Below are 27269 nucleotides of genomic sequence, written 5' to 3'. Positions count from 1 at the left end.
GTCACGATTTACATAGGCGATATAAGCTCGGCATATAGGTATGTAACATGAATATTAAATTTAATTTTAGCTATTATACTTTAATCATTTTATGTACTTCATACATAATATCGCTGTATTTGTTCGAGAAGAATGTTTATATGGTTGAGTTAGTGAATTGCGCAAAACGAATTCTTTTGATTCATGTCAATATGAGTGATGAGCGAAGCTGCTCGCGCCATCGCGAAAATTCCTAAAAATGAAACCGTTTGGGTTTAGCGAGCGAGCGAGCACCGTTCAATTCAACAGTATCACGGCAGATTCGGATGATAGTAGTGCGGACGTATCCATTGACATAATTCAAAAAAATTCAGTCTCAATCAATCCAGGCTCTCGCTCAGATTGCCGGATGCTGGGGCGCTGCGCGCGTACGCCGCCGACGTCGGTGTCGGCGTAGGCGTCGGCGTCGGCGTCGGCGTCGATGCGCCACTGTTACCATTGTTTGCCGAGCTCGTCAGCAGATTCTCGAACTTCCGGGTGTCCGGATTGAACATCGGGTGTTTGAACTTGCAGTGCGTGCGTAAGTTATCGCTTCTAGTGTATGTCGCACGACACAGCGGGCATTCGAATCGACCAGGAAAATGCACGTGGTAATGGTTACGAATGTGCGTCACCACCTTACCGCACAGTTTGCAACGGTGCAAATTACAACCGCCCTGAAGACGTTCGAATGTAAGTCGCATATGCCAAGCTTTTGATCCTGCAATGAAATTCACGCCGGTTAGTTCTCACCGTTGCCATTTTATCTACTCAAATGTTTTGACGAATTCATTCATCTATTTAGTTACTTTTCGAGATCATTTTCAACTTCAATACGTAATCAAATATAATTAAATTCAACATTAGTCAACATTAGGATTAAAACAATAAAATGATATAACTTCATATCTGACAATTGTCGAATAGATACTAAACTTAAACAAAGATATATTACATCTGCTAACCAAATTATCCACTTAAGGCCGAGGCAATTACACTTCCTCAATGTTGTTATTTTTATTTATAAGCGATTGTATAATACCCACAATTATTATGAAAATTCAGCCCATAACAAACAACTGGTTTGATTTAAGATAAGAAATTTTATTTGAAATGAAACTAATGAGCCGATTCTGCCACAAAATAGTCCAATGTTATGGCAAGGCTATGTTACGTTCCAACTTTCATACTAAAAATGCTACTAAATAAGATTTCGTTTTACACATGAAATGCAACTACACTCATATGTTATCAAGCCATATCTCAAAGATTCTGTTATGATAACATCTTTTTTTTACATTTGTGCGTTTTCTAGAAATTTGACAGTTTTTAGTACCACTTTATATAAAAACCGCAACATAACATAGCCTTGCTATAACATTTCGACAGAATCGGCCCATAAAAGTGAATGTTTACTATTATAAAAGTGCAAGTTTTTGGGACCCACCAGTTATTACATAATTTTTATATATATACAATTATTAATTATTTCTTAAGTTTCTTATCTGAAGCTACATGATTCTTATGATTCTGATATATAATAAACAACAAATAATAATGCACCGGAAAACTATATTTATATCTGTTTGTACTTATATGAATCTTTACTAGATTTTAAAACATAAAAAAGTCTAATATTACCCTCTAAACCAAAATAAAAAAAGATATACTTTGAAACTAAAAATAAATCAGAAACTAACTTCTTTACACATTTTTGACGAATTTGAACTTCAAAATAGTTTTTGCAAATATCTTTGCTTTCATAAAATAGTGGCCTCTTACATGCTTTAGTGAACGCCAAAACATTATGCTTAAGTGAATTCAGAATATTATTTTACTGATTTTACAAATAAAAACAGTAATTTTTGTTTTGTTCGTTGGTTTTTTGGTTAATAAAATAAACTATTACCGCATTTTCAGTATCTTTAAATCATAAAATATAATGAGACATAATGAAAATGTGCGTTAATGTTAGAATTTGTTTCAAACAATCAATGTATAAACCTGTTACGAGATTGATTGTATTTTTCAATTTGCTACTGTACCAAATAATAAGAATAAAATTAAATCAAATGAATTATTTATTTAACATTTGAATAAAATACAATTAAATTTTCATATCGAATTCTACGTTACAAATGAACATAACAATATAATAAAATTGAAATCATAAATTAATAAAAGTAGATCGAATGTACGGTCTGAATCATATCTCCAAAATTAGGTCCTTGCAAGTTTTTCTCTATTGAATACATATATATATATATATATATATATATATATATATATTATAATCTGAACCCTACAAGATATTTGAAGAAAAAATACTGTAAGATAATTGAAAATTCCCGATCGATGGTACGAATACGCGGAATTTGACCTCGACCTAGCATAAAATTAGCTTTCTCGTTCTGTTTGTGCACTTATTAAAGTAATTTTTAATTTAACTGTCAACAATACTCAAAATATGATGGATTCTCTTACATAAGGCCTCTGAATATTTTAAAATGCAAAATACACCTTGCTATGCCCCTTTTATTGTTAGCATGAGAAAATGAAACTGAATGCGTGAAATGAGCAGCCGCCTGGCAGATATAAAAAAATATAATGAAAAGTTTAAAGCATAATTTGTTAATACTATATAAACGAGTGAAAATTAGTTGATTTGACATTTCGATAACAATCATATGCCCAATTTAAAAGTGTTGCTATTTATAATATTATCTAGTTATTTATTAAAACCCAAGTCTTAGTTTGAAATAACATGCAAGAACCTAATTATATAAATTGTATCTTTTGAAATTTTAAACAAGTTGTTGCACCACATAATATATTAACACCTCAAATATCGTATTAGCATTACGACCATCACTGGCTTTCTAAAAAGTGCAATGCATGTCGCATATTGAACATATGGTGCCAAATAGAAACAGATAAAAATATAATATGTGTAAAAATCGTTATTTAAGATGCTAGATCCTAGTAGTATAAGTCTATAGTATCTAATTCATAAATTTCAAATCAAACCATGACGAGAACCACTTAAGCAATTTTACTATAAATTAATTTTCCGTTCAATTGCGGCGTTATCATTGCAAACCGTGATTAGATTTCTAATGCTTTCACCTCTTTTTATTTTGGAGAATATTAATAGTATTTAGATGCAACATAAATTATAAATATTGTATGTAAATGTCTCTCTATATTATTCATATTCCAAACATATAGTTCGTTCTGGTTTTAATCAAATTAGACAAGGCCTCTGCGTCATTTTTCGAACTACTATTCAACAACAAAAGTATATATTGACTAGACCGGACTAATAACATGCAAAATATATAATTAAAATTAAATTGTTATTTCTGTACCAAAAGCATTATTTTAATTATTCTTATTTTGCAATAATAATATTACCATTTCTGTACCAAAGGTATTAAATTATTCATTTCAATAACTCTTATTTTGTTATAAATCTATACGTACAAAATCTGCGTATATACATACATATACATAACAATATATATGTATGTATTTTTATATCACATTCTTAATTAACCTACATCACTTTCAAAATAAGCTCTAATAACACGAAGTTCAAAGAATCGGCGGAGATGTTCCCCTCCAGTGATCGAAAATAATCAAAAATTAAACAAAACATTATACCCTAGAGATTAATGAGAAGAATTGCGTTGAATTGTTTTTTTTTTAAATTATACCATTTTGATACAGAGCCTAAAAATTTTAACGCTACTAAACTTATTGTTAGTACTTGACTTGTAATCCATTGGAATTAGAATTATTTTAATGAGAATTATCAATTCAACTAACGACATATGAGCCCGTAGCGACCAAATTTTGAACCAATCTGAAGGTAAATATTCATCAAACATAAAGTGAGTTTTTGAATGTAAGCAGAACTTTTTGTAATTATTCATCAGCAAAGGTAACGCAAAATCTACGCTAACTACCCACCCCACCTCATATGCTGCGCAGATTTTTTTTTTATCTGTTCAACAACTAAACTGGGAAGAATACCCGAAAAGATGTAAATTCTATTACTATATATTTGCCTTCTTTATTGCTTACAAAATGCTTGAATTTAATCAATAATTAATCGTTAGCCAACTTGTCACAAATGCACAAGCATTATTTTTTGATATACCCAATGTTTCGGTAAACATAAGTAAAACTATTTCGTATTGACTAATAACATAATTTTGTAAAACATGAATTTGTTTCATGCAACAAAACTAATCAATTGCAGATAATTTGCAGTTCATTTTTAATCACATAAAAAATCATAGCTTTGAGCGTTTCTGAACATTTTGGCATGCCTTAGAAAAGATCGATATGTGTGTGTATGTGTATGTGTGGGTGCGTGTGTGTTTATAATAGATATGCGGATACAAATTTCATCGACGATTTAGTTAACACGGATCAACCGTGTTAATAACCGATTTGAATAAATAAAAATCGCATTTATCGGGAGACGTGCTGATTAGTTTTCAGCAAAGGCAGGTCCAGCCGTTACGAAGATACGGGACAAAAAGTGCCAAAATAGGTAAGTCAGTTATTAAGATAACAAAGCGTCCGGTTCGAAAGATTCAAAAAACATTTTATTTGTATTAATAAAATGAACAACTGATCCAATTTTTTAGGAGGACAGGTCTAGCGGATTCGGATATCAAATGGTCACAGTGAAATAAAATACGATTTGACGGACGAAAATGAACATTAGAAATAAGCACGTAAGTACAAATTTTGTTCACATTTCTACGGGTTCCGTACCAATGTTTATCCGTTAGACCGCAACGCGGCGCGTACGCGCTCGTTATATACCCAACTAATGCAGCGCGATTGCTTTGAAAAAAAAACTTTCAAAACACAAAAAAATATTTCAAATGTTTAAAAAAAAGTCAAATTGTTTCAAAAATTTCAAAATCTTCAAAAAGCTAATTTTTTGGTACAGGAAGATACCAAATGCAATTTGCTTGGCATGATTTGCCTACGAATGGAGCGAGAAATCAAATTCAACCGTGCTATAAAAAAACCGAATTTAACGTACGATGAGGCTATTGAGAGGCCGTGCTATGAGCAACTCAGAATTAGTCATTCTGAGGCATCAGTTTTATGAAAACCAATAAATACAACTTACAATTAGAGTAGAAGGGGTAATACGGACAAAATTACATGTATGAACAAAGTGGCATAGACACCTTATTTAAAAATTGACGCGCTGCAGTTGTCAGTTCAAAAGTTTATTTTATGGATGGTATATAATCAGCAAATGCCTACATGACTGTACCTTTGCTGATCTTTAATATACATTAAATAAGCATTCGGTTTCGAAAATATTGCGTGAAAATCCATGCAACAGATACATTGCAATAAAATTGTCGTAGTAAGTTTTTTAAATAAATTTTGATATGAATTTCTGAAGGAAGTCTACGTTTTTAAACATAAATTCACGTGTTTAAAAGTTTTCTAATTATTGTTAATGAATTTGTTCATTTTAATTTTTCTAACGAAACGCCACCTGTAGCCAAAGGTTCAAAATTGCATCACTTATAGGGCTCATATATATCGACGATAATAGAATCAAGTAAAAAAATATATCTATTGCTCTAAACTTGAATAACTAAAAGTGCATAAACTTCAAATCTAAAAATCACCAAACATTAATATCATAATATTTTAAAACATTTTTGCATATTCACTAATTCAAAAGTGAATATTAATAACAGCTAACATTTCTTAAAATATTGAAAATAATCATATTTAGATAAAGACATATTCCTTTGAAATCTACTACCTAATATATATCAAAATCACATAAAATGCAGTATATTACAAACTATTCGTTCGTTGTACATTTTTTATATCACTGAATTTAAACCTGCCGACCATGTTCAATATTTGAAAGTCAGGAGGTTCTTGTATTATGTGCAAATCAAGTAAAATTAATATCTTTTTTATAATCTCATATCGACCATAATCACGCTGAATATAATCTGTTTGACGGCATTATTGACACATAGTACTATGCAAGTGATAAAATATATTTTTGTAAATCTTTACAGATCTCATAGACCAAGATTCCAAAGATGCCAGATTCTGCATAATTTTAGAGACAGACCAGGGTATGTACTTTGATTACGCGCATTACTAATATTGAACCAACAACATATTTAGATAATCTTTATAATCTTTTAGATATTTTATGGCAAATTATCTAATATAAACCCTAAAGCAAACGCATACAAATCCGTATAAATAAATTATTACTTTTATATTTGAATTTTATTATAATACACTTTACTACACTTTTATTTCATTCTTTTCAACGATTCTGATGAAGATAGGAAAACTAAAATTGCTAGTATAATTTAATGTCATTAGTATAGTCGAATATCGTAATGATAACATTTAGTAAATAATATTTTTTAAGCAATAAAATTGTTACTACATTTTGAAAATATTTTCTTTTTAAAATTGTTTAAACAATACCTATGACAGTTTTATCGCATTCGAAGATTTATGTACGAATAGACGAAGATTTATATTCGAAGGGCTCAACTAAAGTTGATATATATTAAATATTTTTTTCTAAGTCAATTCTCAGAAACAAATTTCTAAACAATTGGGTCTGTATTGAGTGTGCGGCATATATTTTCCAATGTAGTTTTTAACGCTAAAGACGAATCTAAAGTCAAAATTGGGGATTAAATGGCAAATGATTGAAAAAAATTGATAAAAAAACAAACAAACTCCGATCTAGTATTTCTTTCACATGATACTTAAAATCTTATAAATGACGACAGATAGTTGTTTCTTGGCCCTTTTTATCGCAAATAACTATTAAATCATAATTTAAATTGTCATTTTTAAATCATCGTAAAAAAGGCTATAAATTTTTATACTATCATATTTTTTATAATATCTTTATCAATGTTACAATATTAGAGAAAAAAAATTAAAACTAAAAAAAGTTAATAATTTTAAAAATTAGCAGTGGTTGAAGTGGGGTGTCTCAAAAAGTTGACATGTGACCATGCCCACGAATGCAACCCTCCTAGTAATACGAAATGAAAAAAAAGAAAACGTATTAATCTAGAGTAATTTGTTATGGTATATATTAGGATTGAGTTAAAAACGAATTTCTGGCAAAATCTTGATTGTTTTTAAAAAAGAATCAATTTTCATCATTTTTTCGAGTTTCTCAAAATTTTTAAAAATAGGAAAAAATAAAATTTTATATGAGGCTAGTATCTCAAAAAATTTCCAGTAAATCGGTCGAGTAGAACTCTAGAAATCGTGAGCATTGTATTGAAAAAAAACATGACAAAAACGCGTTTAAATTTTCGTAAAAGAAAGAAAACAGAAGAGATTTATCATAGTGAAACAGCCGTAACTCTGAAAATAATTTAAATTTTTAAAAAACCTCTCGTACACATGTTCTTAAATTGTTAAACTTCAAAAATATGTGATAAAAAAATATTTGTTTGAATTTCTGCACTCCCTCTTAAATGATCTATTAAGTTTTTTTTGTATAATACAGCAGTAATTTGAAAACATATTCTCAAATAGTCTAATACATACATGTTTTTTTTTTTAATTTTGTGCCCTTTGACCCGCAACTTTAAATACGTGTTCAGCGGTAAAAACTACATTGGAAAACATATGGCATACCATCAATACAGACATTTTTTTTGTTGACCTGTGTTATTAATATTTAGAATGCACTCTTTTTGTCCTGAATTATCTGATGAAATTGGACAAAATAATGTCATAGGCAGTGGTGTTGTGCTAATATTTTTTTGCCGGAACGCTAAAATTAAAAAACTGGTTCATAAACCGGTTCAAAAACCGGTTCTCATGTTTGTGCCGGTTCCGTTCGAAAAGGAAAGAAACAAAAATTATTTCAAAGTCCATTTTGCGCACATATATGTATTAGGTTGTCAAATATCTCCCTTCCGCTTTTTTGCTCTTGGTTTATAATACAAAAAGGCGGAAGGGAGATATTTGACAACCTAATATGTTTATTACAATAATGGGAACATTTAATAATAATTGGTTGAATTATAATTTATTAAATTCACTTATTAAATCATTTTCTGTATGAAGCGATTTTTTAAAAATTTGTTTTGCCGGAACGCGTTCCGGCCCAAAAATTATTTGCCGGAACGATGTTCCGGCTCGTTCCGCCTCGACAACACCACTGGTCATAGGTATTGTTAAAATAATACGAATAGTTCGGATTATATGACTGATTGACTGATAATTGTTATAATGCTATCTACATACAACACGCTCCATCAAAAATATGGGCGAATGGCGAGACTTTGGATACTTGCTCTATGAGATTTTATAATGTTGAAGAGTCAGCAACAAGTTGATAAATCGACTTCACATAATAAGGCCGTGCTTTACGTATCTGGTCGTTGGGCAGTGGCATTCGTCGACCACTCGGACGTCAGAGTTGATACAATTTGCGATGATTCCTGATAGGTAATGTCGCGATGTTTGATCTTAAAATGGGCTTTCATATTGTCACGTCTAGTGAACGTTTGGCCGCAACGTGGACAAGTGTGACTCTGCGGACGATGGATGTTGGCGTGATGCCATCTGTTGGACACGTCCTTGTAACACAACACACAACGGAAGAGGGGTGGCACGTGACCCGGAAGTTTCGTGAAAATGCTAGAGTAGTCAGCGCTAGCGCTCGCATTCGAGAAAGACTGTTGCCGTCCCGGTTGACGCCGGTTGTTTAAGTCTGTAAACGAGATACAAGACTTACTTTAGATGGTTTGAACCTTGCCAAAATACGACCACAAATTATATATTAAATTTTAGGAAATACTGTTGTGTGTGTGTTCATGTGATTATACAACCATATATGAAATTGGGATATTATATGTATATATACATTCATATACATATGCATATACATATACATACATTTTAGGCATGTGTTAAAATGAAAATAATGCATAACTAGTTATGGTAACCAGAATCGACATGATAACCTTAACACAGTAGTTTCCAACCTTTTCTGCCTTGCGCCCCCCCCTTTCGAAAGAAAAAAATATGGCGCCTCCCCTAATTTTTCTAACAATTTAATTTAAATATACTTAACTGAAATTATGCCAAATAATACACAATATTTTAAAAAGATGAACATACAAACATAACGATTGATTATAAGAAAAAATAATTTTAAATTTAATGAGCTTGTTTTTTTTTAGCAAATTATCATATTTCTCAATGACCATTTCTATTCTATTCGTATTTGGACATATCCAAATCTTTAAAGTAATGCGAAAATTGGTTCCTTAGACTATTCATATGATTGATAATAATTTCTTTACTTACTTCTTTATCAGTAACACAAGTAATTTTAAAAGTGGGAAACATGTCAAAGTTATTAGTTTTCATACTAGCTATCCACACTTAATTTTTTTCATAAAAGCCGTAATCTTGGCCTGAACAAAAGCATGAATTTTAGATCTTTGCATTGATTTATTTAAATCGCTTAGTCTTTGAAAAATATCAAATAATAAAGTACAGTAGAACCTCGATTATCCGGACCTCGGTTATACGGATTCGCGATTATCCGGACATAATCGCGTCGGAAACATTATCGCTTTATGTAGTTCGTTTGCAATTGACTTGTTCTGACGTGCAGGTATACATTAATACATTTTCTGTTTTGACGTGCATATATACATTTTCAAACATGCCAAAGCGTAAGAGGGTGGTGTTATCCCTTAAAGATAAAATAAATATTATAGAATCATTAATAAATGCAAAACCGGCCGTAAGTTAGCTGATAAGTATGGTGTAAGTACATCCACTATAAGCGATATTAAAAAGAATGCCGATTCAATTTTGTCGTACACTTGCAAGTTAGTATAGTGTAGAGGGGAGTGAAAATCGGAAAATAATGAAGAGAGCGAAAAATGAACTCTTAGAAGAAGCTCTATATTGTTGGTTTTTACAAAAACGATCAACAGAACAACCGATATCTGGACCTTTGTTCTGTGAAAAGGCTGTAATTTCTGCAGTCTTCCACGCTGTGGGCCAATAATTATATTGAAGGATGGCGTTGGAAATATTTGTTATATATAAAATACCTTTAGTAGGCAATTCTTTTATCATTTGTTCATACCCGGCAAAGATCTGTTTTTCATCTTTTTTATTTCACATAAGACATCATTTGGTGAAAAATGTCCTAACGGTGTTGAATTTATGGGTTGATTTACGAAATTGTTAATTAAATTATTCTGGAAAATATTTCGAGCGCTAACAAGTAAAAAATTAGGCGGCGATGAATCGTTTGTGGCAAGTAGTGAATTGATTTTTGTTGATATCTATGTATGTATTTGTTATTTTTGATAAACAAAACATTATTCTTCATAATTTGGATTATCCGGATTTTCGATTATTCGGATGCCTATCGACAACAATTAGTCCGGATAATCGAGGTTCTACTGTAGTACATTTTGAAGTACATTTGTCCTGACAAAATTGCAGCGAAAATTGTGGATTTCTTGCACGTATTTTGCTGATATGTTTTTGACACTTACTCAACATTTGAAATTAATATTTTTAAAACAGCTTCGCGCCCCCCCCTGAAACGGTATGGCGCCTCCCTAGGGTGGCGCGCCCCACAGGTTGGAAATCGCTGCCTTAGCATATCGCATATCGCATTTCGCATCTTTCATAGCGCGGGACCACTAATACGCGATCGGGCACGTGCGCGTTGTATCACGAGATATAATTAGTAGCGTCCAATAACTATATGTATAGCGAATTTTTTTCGATAAATTTAGTCCCTCGCCTCGTGAGTATTATTAAATAAACAAATAGAGTAATACCTCATGATTACAAAATCAAACTTATCGACAATTGCACATCAAAGCATAAAAAGTAGTTAAAAGACAAAAGACAAAAAGATAAAAATCCTCAAACGGGAATACACGTAAAACTGCACTGTGGCTGTGATAAATTATCAAGTTTATCCATATAGTTGAATCTGTTTTTTCTTTCGAAATTTCAACATATATTTTTTATTCATCGCACGAAATAATAACCAAGATTAAGATATAACTATAGTAAGATTCAAAGACATTTGATGCTATTTTATTGATATACATAAATAAATATAGATTATTACTCGCCCCATTCTTGCTAATTTCAAATTTTTAATCAATTATAAAATCAATCAATTTTTAAGTCAATTATTAATTCTTATTGCAGAGAATGATAAAAAGCCAAAAAAATTAGAAGCCTAACAAAATTGGATGTGTCAAGTTTCAATTCCATACCGATTATCAATATATTAATATATATATGCAATGTACAAAAGTGTTATGATTGCTTTAATGAATTAATAAATAAGGATTTGGCATGAAAGATGACAAGTTATCGATTGATATTTTTCATTTACAACTAACGCACAAAGTTTGAATCCACAACTAAGGACTCTACATATTATATTATGTAAATGAATTATTACCATTTTAGACACGATTCTGATGGTGATACTTGCTTTGTAGTTGTGTGTTAAAATTGAATTTGAAAATTTAAAAAAGTACGATAATTGAACAAAAAATTAAATGTTTTCACTTTTATTGAGTTCCGTATTTATCCACTTCAATGCCTAACTGCGACTAATAGTTGAGTTCATAAAGTTCGAAAAAGCGACTTTGTATTAATGTGCTAAATAACTAAATGTATAACATACTTTTTCGATAGAAATTGTGACTAATGACTAAAATATTAAAAACTATTATTATCACCAGCAGTAATAGTAATATTCAAAATCAATATAAAAGAAATATCTGAACATGCCACTATTTGTTTATTATTAAATATTAATGACACTTTATTATTTATTATAAACATCTCAGTATTAAATAGATAATATGCAAAGTTTTGGCAAGTGTTTGTAACAGGTCAAGACACTTGTTTCTTTCAAATACGAACAATTAATTTCGAACGAGTATAAAACTTTAATAGATGATTTCATAGCATATTTTATATCTATCATTTTTTTTATTTATAGTAGGAGAATCTGGTCCAACATGACAGAGAATTGCCCGAAACATATAATACGACGTTATGGATATTTAGCATATAAAACACATTTCAGAAGAATTTTTCGATTTATTACTTTAAATTTACATTTACGTTTTTATCGTAAATCATATAGTAAATAAACGTATTTTTTAACATTCAATTTTTAGTACGATGAAAGAGTTATAGTGAAAAAAATATTAATTTGAATAATAAAGCAAAAGACTCGTACAACTGAACAGCACATTTAATCATAAAAAAGAATGCGCAAAATTTGTTACACTTATATTACGCTAATATTAAAGAATGCATATAACAAATAATATTTACATTTTGTTATGAATCTTTCAATGTTTTTTCTCAACAAATTTCCAAATATCTAATAATTTCCAGTGTAAAACAATTTTGTAGCTATGTGGAGCCATCAACGTGATAAAATTGTAGAATTGTAAAACGTATGATTGAATTATAGAATAAATGATATAAAATATTGTAATGATCATATCATACGTAGAGTATATATATATATATATATATATATATATATGTATATATATATATATATATATATATATATGTTTATATACTTTGTATAGATATTTTATACGATAACTCATACCTGTCTGAGATGTATAAAATTTATATTAAAATTCAAATAAAAAAAAAATGGAAACATCAAGAATTATTATTATTGTTAGTTAAATGTTTATGTGAGCTGTCCAGTAATAAAAATCTCTTGCATAAACCGACGAAACTAGAGTAATGTCTTTATCTCTGAAAATTACGATTGGTTTTTCGTACATTGCCATTTTTTGTAAATTAAAAAACAATCTACAAATGTGACTGTTAGCAAAGCGCTTTTCAACTATAAAAGTCTATTATTAAATAATTAAAAATAATGTTTTTTTTATTGCTTAATGAATTTGAGAATAAATGAAACATCAGGGGTTATTATAAACTAATTTCGAACAACAAACAGCAAAATGCATACTAGAACAATAGCAAGCAAAAAGAGAGCAAGCGAACTAAGGAGGCCTTTAAGGACACGACAAACGAGATTATCTCGACCTAATATATTTCTCTATAAAGGTATGTTTTCTCAAGTCGTTATTATAATTTAAGCTTAGATTTCAGACCGCAATTTAAATTGAACGAATGCATAGATCAGTTTGTTCAAAATAATTACAACATTTACGCCGAAATGAAATTATATTCTGATTTCTATAACCCTTTTAATAAATTTTATAAATACTTACACCAGTTATAAATAATTTGACTAAAATATTTTAAAATTAGTTTTCAATAGCGTTATGGAAAATCTAAAAACTCAAATTTTCTCTGGAATATGGACTATACAACCAAAGATTGAAATATGCATTGGTTCTAAATAATTCGTGTTTTTTATACTTAGAAGGAGAATATCTGATTTAGATTAGGAATAACCTGGTAAGTAAATAAATAATAAAAAACGCAAACAGTTTGCGTACTCAAACAGTTTCACGTCGTTTTTACCCTTACTTTAATTTTTACGATTTTCGAACTTTCAGGTACCTTAAATTTGGTCGAGAAATACCAAATGTTCTCCTTGTGAGAGAAATGTCAAAGATTGACGGCGCTGAAATCTTACTCAATAATTAAATGGACCATGATAAAAATATTCAATAATATGCTTTATTGTTAATTACTAATAAAAATGATTTGCTTTATGATTAATTATCATCAACACAATTTCATAGAAGCTATATCGGTTAGTAAATTCGATTGCCGTGTCATGCGATAGAAATAGTGTGAGAAAGATATTTACTGTAATTTTTAATTCAGAAATTGTAACTCCATTTTCAGTTTTCATTTCATTTGAATGTCCTATTAGTCCACAAATATTGAGATAATATCGTATTAATAATTTAGTTAAAAATTATCATCGTTCTAAGTTGACAAATTGTCAATCTGTCACAGGCGCTTGGAGTAAAAAAGTCGTCAACAGTAAAACTTAACAAATGTTTTAAGAATTGCCGAGTCTTTAAGCAACTTACCGCACCGAAAAAATTCTCTAGAGTCGTCGAAATGATCATAATTAAGAAACCAAAGAAAATACAAGAAGCACATAAATATATCGAGTGCGATTTACAAGGTAATAGTAAACAAGATCACTTACCATCTGCGGTTTCTTGTGATTCCATTTGTGAATGTGAATTCTGACCGTCAGGACTCAGAGGCAGAGGGTTGTTCGTATCCATCAGAGCCGCGTTCGCGATCGAAGACATCATTGTGTGACTAGCGAGCAGTGAACTCATGTCCTCGGCGTGCATCTGCAGAGCATTCGCCTGAAAAATAAAAAAAAAATCAATTATACACGAGAAAATACAAACGAGTTGCATTTTATATAGAATATATAGAATAGGCTATTTTCGTACAATATTACACTTTTCTTATAATCGCTTAGGGAGTCCAAGAATTCGCAATATGAATTCATTCAGTTCATACTAGAACCATGAAGGACATTATTTTGTCAAACATTATTAGAAGTAATCTTATTCGAAAAGCCCTTAAATCTAAATAATTGTATATATTAGTTCTTAATGCTTAATGTCATACCACCAAATAAACCGAATGTTTTCTATTGAAATTATTGTAACAGAGAGTTGGTGAACTATCATCATCGATCTTTATCAATCTGTTCATTATCTTTTATATAAATAAATATAATCTAATTGAAAAAAGTGAGTTATTTATGTGAAAGTAGAAACCATAACCTCCAATGTTCTACAACTTAATTTAAAAATATTTAATATAAAACATGTTCCATCCAGAATTGCGATATGCAAGTACTTTGCTTATTCGTAACTAGGGCTTCCAACGCCATACTAAAATCTGAATACCGCTATTAGATACTTAAAATTTGTAATACCGGGATCCCGGTATTACGAATGAAAAATTTACTAGTCATATTTTTATTTACCGCAGTTGTTATATTGACATATTAACATTATTGTTCTAAAATTAGTACATATTAATTCTTTTATTACGTAAAGAATAGGAGCAGATAGATACAAAAAAGTGCAAGTAAACAATTATATATTAACTTGTACGAGGTCTGTTCAAAAAGTACCCGGAATTTTCGTTTTTTCAAAAAAATATTTATTTATTCGTCTACATTAATGTGGTCCCCTTCAAAGTAGTCCCCCCCAGATATAATACACTTATGCCAGCGTTTTTTCCAATTTTCGAAGCACCCTTGATATTCACTTTTTGATATGTCCTTGAGCACTCTCAGCGATTTTCTTCAATCGAGGAAAACCGCCGTCCTTTCATGGGTCTCTTCAACTTTGGGAATAGGAAAAAGTCACACGGAGCCATATCTGGTGAATTTTTGCACTTTGCAACACTTTATTTCATTTTTTACGCAAAATTTAATACAAATTCTTTGACTTCTCAATTCTTCCATTGTAATAATCGCCGAGCTCAGAAAAACACGTCGAACCTTAGCGACTACCACAGACAAAGTAAACAGTGAATATAGCTGAAAATTTCATCATACTTTAGGGGCATGTATACCAACACAATAAAAAAAAATTTTGACAATCAGACACTCCAGACCCGCGAAATTTAATTATTAGTAATTCCGGGTACTTTTTGAACACACCTCGTATGTTACATTTTAGATTTAATAGGTTCGTATGGAATTATATTTAACTTATATTTTGTTTATTAAAATATGCTTTTAAAATATATAAACAATCAATTGTTTAATTTTCAAGCAAGGACCGAATTTTAGTACAAATATAACAAGCCGAAAACTTTTGTTCGCATTCTACATTTGTCATAAAGAAATAATCCGAGTAAATTATTAGTCGATATGAATTAGTACTTGCAAGTGTTAGTATAGTGTATTTATGTTATAATAAAATCATCATTAGATATCAACACATGACAAAGACTTATAGAAATCTATAGTATTTTCTGATTGTCTAATAAATAAATAAAATAATTCTATATGAACAATTTATAAGAATCTACAACGTACGCCTAAGCGGTCATCCTCCACCAAGACCAATATTATCATTGATTTATCAAACTATATATCACTCGATGATTTGAATTGCAAATTTTTGTTATAATGAAATAATAAATAAATACGAATGATTGACGGGAAGATATTCAATATGCAGAATTCTAACGTGTCGATTGTATATTTTGTTTAAAAATCATTGATAACGAATTAGATATGAGGACAATGCACGTGGACGGCTAATAATTTTTATAAATGGGTTCCATTCATTAGGTCCTATATAATATATAAACAATCGCTTTATCTTGCCGATGTGTCATAGTCGGCTGAGTTGAGTCGGTAATACACATACACAGTTGAAACTTGTTAAGTGTATTGCGTAAGTTCAATTTTTAACAAAATACTGGTAATCCCGAAATACCGGTATTTTTGGTATCAATACCGGTATTGAATACCGGAAAAAAATCATCCAGGATCACGGAATCCCGGTATTGTAAGCCCTATTAAAGTAACCCGTATTAAAGAAACAAAAAAGTAAAGTAGGTTGAAGTAATATTATGATATGAGTAATTTTTTTCTTCTCATTGCGGCTTGTTTGCAACCTGAATCTTCTCAACCATGTGCTAAAAACGAATGTTCAGTTTCTGTTAAAAACTTCATAATTTTCTTCGATATAGCATAAGTGTTTCAAATCTTGCAATATTTTATTCTTGCATTTACGAAAGCTTTAGTGTTGCTGTCAATCATTTACACGACAATATATTTTCAAAGATAAAACGTGGGCCTATGTAAAATTTCTAATAATCTCTAGGTGATAGATATGAATATAGAAAAGAAATATTTTACAATACAATAATTATAAAAATAGAAATTTCAATTACTAATAATCGTATTTCTGCATTGGTAACCAACGCCTTGAATATTGCAAATGAGCGCGGACCAAGATTTCAAAAATAGATGAACAATGGTGCGACGAGTTCCAAATAGATGGGTCATTACCCATCTAGAAATTCATGGTATTTACTAGCTTTTTTTTTGTCTGACTCTGGTCTTCCGATGGCTTACTTAGCCAGTATGCCAAGTCCTCGGGTCATTGCGGGCTATCACATTTTTCTAGCCTTGACCTGGACTTCCGTCGGCATACCTATACAGTAAGTCCAAACCTCGGGTCATCGTAGGCACAAGAACTAGCTCGCACCACCAGTCTTTCACCGGCCTAACTATCCAGCACACCAAGACTTTGGATCACTGCAAGCTAGTCAGCACTAGTAGTACCATTCACACCAAAAGATGAACATCATATCTACAACTCCTCTACATTCTGTCTACACACAATTAAGTATAGAGTTTATCCAATCAACTGCGAATAGGTTTGACGTCAAAACTAAGCGCGGAGTGATGTGGGTTCATTGTAGACTAGACTTTGGACCAGAACAAAACGAAATTTGACATGTCATAATATTCATTTTTGTAAAAAAAAATATTTTATAATACAATATTTATGAAGATAGAAATTTTAATTACATGCTAAATATAAATTTTGATATTAAGGCATTTAAATGGTATGTTATCTAGTATATTAACTCTGAGAATTCAAAGCTTTCAATAGCATAACAATGGACAGTAACATATTCGAATTTATTCCCTATGAAACAATTCTGAGAAGCAAGTGATAAATGAAAATGTTGTTGAATGTTATGCAACTATAAATAAAAAAACACGGACATCAAAAAAGTATTATGGAAGATAATTAGGATTATAACACTATATTCACAATTAATGCAACTGCACTTATATCTTTAATTTTTAACTCTGAGAATTCAAAGCTTTCAATAGCATAACAATGGACAGTAACATATTCGAATTTATTCCCTATGAAACAATTCTGAGAAGCAAGTGATAAATGAAAATGTTGTTGAATGTTATGCAACTATAAATAAAAAAACACGGACATCAAAAAAGTATTATGGAAGATAATTAGGATTATAACACTATATTCACAATTAATGCAACTGCACTAGATAGATGCAATCTGGCCTTTTATATGCGATTCCAGGTTAAATATAAGAAAAACTTTACAATATAAATAACTCAACTATCACTAATTATCAAGTCAAATATCTTTCGACGTTTGTATATCGTTTGGATAGAAAAAAATGTCTATCAAAAATTATATTTTTTAAAATTTGTTAATGTAATGACCAATCATCAAAATAGAAATCATCGGAAAGGAAACCAAAAGTAAGTTGATCAAGTTTTGTCATTTGTTTGTTTATGAGTCTTCAACTGTTTAACCTCATCAATTAATTTCAATAATGCTGATCGCGTATATATGCAATTTTGTAAAATTAACTAAATAAAATATTAAAAAAAATTTAAATGTATATGTATATAATATTCTTTTGAAAAAATATTAGAATAAAAAAACAAATCAAGCATAAAATATACATTTTATTAAAAATATCATCTTTTTGATAACGTAAAGACAAATAATTATATTTTACATAATTGTAGACAAACACAAGTTTTGAAATCAAATACAATGTTTCTTTAATGCGTAAAATAAATTTATCTCAATTTATTAATGAATGTTAACGTTATTATTATAAACAAGTTTAATAAACAGCTATATACTTATAACAAAACTTTTGATAACAACAGAGGTAGAAGTAATTTATTTTTCAATATAGTTTATAACGTCCATAAAAAACTTATACCACAATTACTTTAGTTGATAATGTTACCACTTGTGGTCGATGGATTAACTGGATTAGCTATATTTTCTTTTTCTGTCGCAGGGGCATTTTCACTCTTACATGCATGACTGTCGACCTCCTTCTCTTTACACAGCTTATGCACTTTGCACTTGTCGTGATGATTGACAATTTCTAACCTAAAATTGCCGTTTCCTTCAACAAAAGAAGTGCGAATATCTTGAATTTCATGCGACCACTTCCTGCAGTATATACAAAACATAATATTCTGTTTCTCATCATATTTAAGCCAAGAAAATTGTTCCAACCAATTTTGTCGAAATCTGCCACCTTTCCGGTTCTGGGTACTTGGCAATGAAGCTTTACTTGTGGCAACTGTGGAAGACGTTGTTGCAACACTTACCGGATTTGAAGTATGGATCACACTTTCCAATCTGGAATGGTCTTCGGATGGGTACGGCGCAATGAAACGAAGTCTTCTTTGATCTGTAATTATCGGTCCTGATGGCACTATAGTCATTTTCGATGAAAGAAGATACTGCTGTAAAGACGAAGTCCGTGGTTGATTGGGCCATTCCTGTTTTTGAGTCAAGTTCGTACTAGAACCAGAAGCCTTCAACCAATCGGTGGAGTCATTAGTAGTTGGAGGAGGTCTATTCCAATCAGACTGCTGATTCATAACATTGCAAGTGTTTTGCCATTCACCGAGATTGATATTACAAACATTTTCGTTCCATTCACAGGTGACAGATGTGCGACGTTTCCTGCTGACAGAATCGCCCCAATCCGATTTTGTCTGGGAACAGAGAAGGTAAGGATTTTGTAAAGATTTTTCGTGAAGTTATATTTGTATTTATTTAATAATACACACAGTTCCCGTTTATAGGCGATTTATGCCCATAAAAAATATAGAAGATGTGTATTTTTTATAACATTCCTTCCTTCCCTGTTCCATATCTCATTTTAAAGTCACAGCACTTTTTCCTACTTAATTTTACACTTCACTGCTAAACAAAGTTAACAAACAGTTGCTCACTTTTATCTTAAGTAGTGAATTTATAAATGTTTAAGAATATTACAAATAAAACAAAGAAATATGTGAAAGAATAAAGCACGCGATTTAAAAATAAGTAAGGAATCAGGGACACTAATTAATAAAATTAAATTGTTTAATTCGATGTTTTAGACTTTTCACTTACACACAAACAAATAGACGAGTCCACATAAATTAGCTTTCCAATAAATATACATATATACATATATATATATATATATATATATATATATATATATATATATAATACATATATATTTGTAATTTGCTAGAAGCATCTTACCATAGAATGACCAGAACAGAGCACCAAAGACCTTAAGGCATACATAAACTGAGAGCCGCTAGGTTAATTTAAATACCAGAAGGGCTTCCAGATTTATTTATTTCGCAATTTATGAATTTTGTTAAAAATTTTACAAAATTGAAAGTCAACGTATAAAAAGTAATCAATTTAAAAATAAAAACACACACTTGTGCACTCGGTAAGAATCTACATTGGTTGTGGCATTTAAGATTGAGTAATTATTAGTATTAAATATTATTTTTTTAAATTATTAAAAAGCAAACTCTTGTTATCCATACCTGAATATTGAAAAAAATTCAATTAACCATAGATGATGTCATTGAATTAAAAGAAGAAAAAAAATTGTGTGTCACATGCCAGTTCAAACTGTATAAGATAGATAGCATTTTCTGATGATTGAAAATGTCTGTAAATTGATTAATTCAAAATCTAATTTATATTTACCTACTATAATCTCTAAAAATTATGGGTATATATTATAATTAAAAAAATCAAATCATTATTATTCAAACCATTTCCGTAATAATAAACAATGTATATTTTTGGCTATGTTTAATTTCAAGTAACAAGCAAGTCTTGTTCTTGTTCTTGAATATGTAATATAATCAAGTACACATTAAAACAAAATATTCATTTAGTATCTAGTTTACTTAAGGGGGTCTTCCTATGTGACGGCCTGTTTTTTAGGGATATTTTAGATTTTTTTTTCTACGACCAGTAAATAGTTAGAGCTTCAAGTTTCTTATCATTTATTAATACATATTTGGACAGTATAAATATAAAATTTCAGCTAAAAAAATTTAGTCCAACTAGAGTTACAGCGCTCTAAACACCCCCCCCCTCAAAAAAAAGAGCTCCCACTGTCTCCACGATTCCGGCTGATCGGCTTATCTGACCAAAAAAAAATAAACGGCGTTTTTAATTTGTAGGCTCAAAAGCATGGAATGAACTACAATCAAATGAATACAAAAAAAATTGGATGTTTTATAGACATTTGAAATAAAAGTTGCAAATTAGGCGAGTTTTTTTGTTGTTTTTTTGCTATAAAAAATCGAAGTTTTGAAATTTTTGATTGATAATAGTTCATTCCATGCGTTTAAATATATTGAATGTGCCCTGTAAATTTCAAGTAATTCGGTCCAGCCGTTTATGAGATACAATGGAGACAAGTATGAAAAACACAGTTTTGAGAAAAACGCGTTTAAAGATAAAATGATCGTTGTACTATATACTATATGTATACTTTTTAAATGGCTGTAACTCAAAAACTATTTGAGATATCGATTTGAAATTTTAATATGTTATTTTTAAAGGTATAATCTACCGAAATATGAAATAAAAAAAAATCAATTTTTTCAACTCATCACATAGGAAGACCCCCTTAAAACAAAAAAAATATGTTTTGCGAAATTACAATATGTTCAACAATAAATTAAACTTTAAAATATATATGTTTGTTTTTTTGCATACACTACATGACTTTTTATATACCAAAAACTTTTATATTACTGTATTTTGAATATGATTTGATTTTGAAAAGCATATATAATTTTTATTTTAAGTGAACTAAGTAGAAAATAAATATTTTTGTTTTTATATGTACTTGATTTGCAAGATTCATGAAATCATAGAATAGTAAATGTAGTACTTCCTATTTACCATGTGGTTCCGGGTTCCTCACACATTTAATACGGACAATATAGAACCGTGGCAAATATTTATACACATATCATTTATATATATATATATATATATATATATATATATATTATACATAAATATAGTACATTGTAGAGTTTAAATTCTTGTTTGATTTCATGTATAAAATAATTATGTCTGAAACAATTTATAATCAAACCGCTGTGCATGGATCATATTTACTGCGGTTTGTTGATATCAAGATTACTAACAATTTTATTAGTGTTAAATAATTAACATAGTTAATTATGTAACATATTGACATATTTCACAATTAAACAGGGTGTTTTTGTAGAAATGAACATTAAATACATCCACTAAATTATAAGAAATAAAAAGCACAATATTAAAACTAAAACAGCAATAAAAAAAAGTCATGCATTAATAATGATTATAAACAAATAATATATTACTACCATGTGACTACAACTTACCGTAAAATCGGACGCGATAGAGTAGGGTTTCTGATCATGTACGGCATTGGAACCATGCGAGTCCGAGATCTCTTGCTTGATATTGACCGCAGACATGACACCAGGCGTGTTGGATCGCGCGGACGAATGACCCGAATGACCAGCCGATGGGGACTGCATGAGGCCTCGGCCGCCCACAACTCCGCTCTGAGATTGAACGTCGTCATTTGATGAATCATGGTGCAAGATTGAGTTCAATTTAGGCAGAGAACTCGACTTATAGCTGCTATGTGAGGAAGATGCCTATGGAAAGAAAAAAAATGGCATATAGCAATCGATTTCCATTACATGCAGAATGTTTATTAAAATTCTATGACACTATCTAAATTTTGGATGATTAAATTTCATTAAATATAAATCGATATGCAAACCGGTTTGTATACAATGCTATAATCATATTGGGAAACTTGAAACAAAAACCTTTCATTCCTTACATAAGACCCATAATTAAAAAAATACTTTCAAAAAGCTAGAAAGTCAGTCATTTAAATTTATATGCAATGGCTGTTTGACAAAACAAGTATTTTATGAATGAGATAAATCTAGAAAACAAACATTACTGACATATTTATAATCTGCATAATTATACGTTGCAGCTATTTGCACATATATTTCATACAAAAATATATGACAATGATTCAACGATCACTTTGTATATAAATAACATCCAAAAATGTAATACATAGATTATTTGGTTTGGAAATAATTGCAATTAATCACTTGCTTTATTATTGAATTGTCATTATCAATCAGATAATTTGAAGCAAATATTAGAAATGTATAAGATTAAAATTCCTAATGAGTAGATATTTTAACTATATACAATTTGTGTAAAACGACTATAACCAAGTTGTATGTGTAGGCAAATGAAATATATGTTGCCTACACAAAATGTATTTACTGAAAAGGAATATAAGTAATTCCAAATAATTTTGAATATCACATTCATACATAACTGTGAATTTTTGTATCTATATTGCCAAATGTAGAAATTTAATTGTGAAATAACTATTACATAAAATTTAAAGTATTTCAGTGACTAATGTTTACATTTCTGTAATTGATAATTTCCATATTAATATCATCCACAATGTTTATGTCTTCACAATATAATTATATTCGATCTCGCATAGCATGTAAGTCTAAACCTTTTGAAAATATTTACCTGCTCTTATTCTGTTTGTTTATATTACATTTATGTGTAAATAAATATAGATGCATACAATTCAATTTATATGTTTATATAGTAATTTAAATTTCACAGGAATAAACAGTGACAAATACTTTCAAATAAAAAATATGCTAAATTTTGACAATGACACTGCTTTTTTTCTAGAATTTAGAGGCTATCTTTAAATCCCTTAATTCATCCTCACATTTTTTTCCTATCAGATTCTTATCAGGTACTTGCAAATAAGAAATCTAATACTGACATTTCTTGATGCTGATAAGTTATTCAAGATATTTGATTTGATCTGAGTTTTTTGAAATGATTAAATATAATACAAACATATAAAAATACAAACACATACATATGTATACATGACATGTGCATGTGTGTTCTTCTATTGGGTAAGGTCAAAAACAAGAGCCAAAGATGCATCTTCAGTCAAAATTAGAAATTGGGTCAACAGTATTGAAACTAAGTGCTAATGTTTGTTACATGATGTATTTAATGTGTAAAATATATCTAAATAAAATCTGTTTCATGGAAATATTAAATCATGTAAAAATATGTGAAATATTTTAGTTTTAAAAATGGTGATTTTATAATTTATAAGGTTAAGTGTCACAATTATTTGAGAAAATTAAAAAAAAAGTTATTTTATATTTTTGTGTTACTAGTGATTCAACTGTGGCAGCAAACATTATAAACTGGTGATTATATAAAATATATTGATGAATATGAATTCATAAAAGTTTGTGTTTGAAAGCAGAGAAATTTACATAAATCATAGAAATTGACAATTCATTAATTTGTGACATCATATTTAATTACAAAAAAAATATGTAAATTTAATTAGATTATCAAATAAACTTAAATTCCAAATAAAAATATTTCATCTAAATCATGTATGTGATATAATGACACATCAGCACATACTATCACATTGCATTAAAGGTATTTCTTTCTTATGTTTAACAAAATAATTATTAAAAGTAAAAATAAAGAATATGCCATTAAATAAAAATATCAAAAATATAATTATGTCAGCGCGCATATTTATATAATACTGCTTACAATGAATGAGTTACAAAATCAAAAACATATCAAAATCATGTGAACAGCTTGTAAAAAATCAATATGGTTCTCAAACTTTTATTTTTTATCATATCTACTTCCAATGGAAAAATTTACAGCCATGAATTGAAAGTAATAATAAAGATCTTCCTATTTCAATTTTTATTAAGTCCGCATTAAGAGCGTAAGTAAGAATTTGGCAATACTGAGAATTCAATAAAGCTTTTGCAACTTATTTTGATTCTGGAACTCTAAAAACTGTCTAGAACTCTACACAAAAATTTAAATATTGTGAGATGTTTGGAAAATTTACACAAATAAATTAAAAGTAATAATAAAACATTTAACTATTTAAATTTTCTATAATTCCGCATTAAAAAAGTTAAGTAGGAATTTGACAATAGTAAGAATTGAATAACGTTTTTGTAACTTATTTTGGTTCTGGAATTCTAAAAACTGTCTGAAAGTTTACAACAGGCAAATCAAAATTTCATATTTATATTATTATTTGAGATAAACTTTGTAAATACATGTTCGTAGTTCCTGCATTTTGAACCCACGTAATTAATGGAATTAATGTGAATAATGAATTTAATTTTTAATCTTTTAAAACCTAAAAAAAGTACTTCGTTTTACAGTTAAATAATAATCAGGTTGTGATACTAGAATAGCTTTCATGCAAAATGTCCTTGGAATTTAATTGCTCGATGAAACAAATGGTATGAAAATTGTGTCATTGTATATAATGAAGATTAAATATGATTTTAGTATATATATATATATATATATATATATATATATATATATATTTATATATATATATATTTAAATACATACATAAAAATTAAATTTTTGTATCGACTTACTTGAGATTCGGCAAATTGCCTCTCTGACAGAGAAGAATTTGTCAAAGATATATCACAGTTCGTATTTTTTTTTCTACGCTTCAAATCAGTTGGGCCAGACTGAATTGAACTGGTGTGTGAAGTTATAGTATCACGTTGTTCTTGGAGTTCTCTATCACGACCAGACATCGTTAAGTTATCAGGCTTGTGATCTTCTGAGCGATTTGAAATATGACCGCTTTCAGTTAATCCACGAACCTAAAATTTACACATTCATTAATTTCTGACATTCAATAACAAAGAACGACATTGACTTTAGGTCTTGCACAAGGTCAAGGTCACTAGTAAGAATCACTCAGTACAGACAGCTTATGTATACTTTGATTTAAAGAAATATGAAATTTTGAATATCTTAATATCATTATATATATATATATATATATATATATATATATAAAATTAGGCTAAATTAGATTGTTATACCTGAAGACTTTCAGCTGTCTTTAGAAACATAGGTAATCTCGACTGGCCAACATTGACCTCCCCTTTATACATGAAATCCAATAGAGATCGCATCTCATCAAATCTAACATCTTTCAAAAATATGATAGGGTGTGGATGGGAGTTTTGCAAAAATATACTCTCGAAGTATGGACTGCATGCTGACAAAATAGTTTGGTGTGCCTAAAAACAATAAAAATGATGAAAAAATATTTTAAGGGTTGTAAATTATAATATTACAGATTAAGTTATTATTATAGAGTAATTATAATATTAAGCTTACTTTGACCGTTTCTCCATCACAAGCTAAAGTAACATCACAGAGGGCTTCTCGTTGCAACAGACTAGCCAACACATCTGTTAAATTGGTAGGGTGATTGTTCCAGCGAAGACAAAATTGCTGGTCCATTATGCTAATGTCAGTGTGATATCTGTTTTGTCAAAAAATAATTTAAAATTAAATTTATTCAAAACAAGCATGTGAGGTTAAATGCACAGAACTTAAAACTCAAATTTTAATGAATTGATAACGTCATGATCGGAAAAATAATATTTTGGAATAGTTGTAGAACATGGAAAAAATACTTTAACATGTTCTTTCACTTCACTTAAAGGTTATGAATTTACGACGGCAACTCGTTTGCTTAGATAACAAAATGTATATATTTTTAACATTGCGATACGTTCGATCACATATCGCGAATTCGGATTCCTTGATATGTGTCCACATAAGCCGGAGAGCCGCTCATTAACCGTACGAAATAAACAAATTTGCCTACAACATCACTCTTTTCTCATTAAAATATTGTGCAACGATTCGCGAATCATTATCGGCTTTTTATTTATTCGATAATTAGGAATTATTGTATATGGTCCAGGTCATTAACATTATGACACGTGATTTATACACGTAGGGAGTATTCCTTCAAACGCGTAATATCTACTTGTCAAGATTCGCATACGCCATATTAATCCACTATTCGCGAAATTAACATATATCTCATCTCGTTCACTAGTTAACGCATACTTATAACGTCGACGATATTTTATTTTAGATTGGCTGCTTTTATCACATGTTTTCACTTCACAATAATATTTATTCGATCGTTCGGAAAACTTAAAAAATACTCACCTTTCGCAAAATTTTTGCCATCACAACGTCAGTCGACCCCTATACCTAATTTGCACTGCCTGCTCAACTCGTTATACGCGAAATATTTTTGTTTCCGTTTTAAATGATATTGGCCTCCGCAACGCATAATGACATAGGCGGCCAGTATCGACGGTGCGGATTTTTGACGTATCAAATTTTAAGTTTTAACATTGGTATCGC

General features: G+C 29.7%; 1 protein-coding gene across 2 annotated transcripts; it reads right to left on the bottom strand.

The window, feature by feature from the left end:
* On the bottom strand, nt 1–27269 carry LOC113376523 (sex determination protein fruitless-like). Of its 2 annotated transcripts, none has more exons than XM_026616471.1 (7): nt 27069–27269; nt 26220–26367; nt 25919–26119; nt 25457–25693; nt 22310–22591; nt 14252–14420; nt 1–739 (listed from the first exon to the last, which is right to left on the bottom strand). In XM_026616471.1, the coding sequence occupies exons 2-7, from the start codon at nt 26343–26345 to the stop codon at nt 360–362; spliced, it is 1395 nt and encodes a 464-aa protein (XP_026472256.1). In that variant the 5' UTR covers nt 26346–26367; nt 27069–27269; the 3' UTR covers nt 1–359. The 2 variants fall into 2 exon arrangements, with proteins under 2 accessions (XP_026472256.1, XP_026472257.1); XM_026616472.1 differs by lacking the exon at nt 1–739 and adding an exon at nt 8376–8791.

This window comes from Ctenocephalides felis, unplaced genomic scaffold (genome assembly GCF_003426905.1).
Source record: "Ctenocephalides felis isolate EL2017-DRISC unplaced genomic scaffold, ASM342690v1 CF-g0.4_SCAFFOLD_01886, whole genome shotgun sequence".
NCBI lineage: Eukaryota > Metazoa > Arthropoda > Insecta > Siphonaptera > Pulicidae > Ctenocephalides > Ctenocephalides felis.
This window is presented reverse-complemented; position numbering and strand designations above follow the sequence as displayed.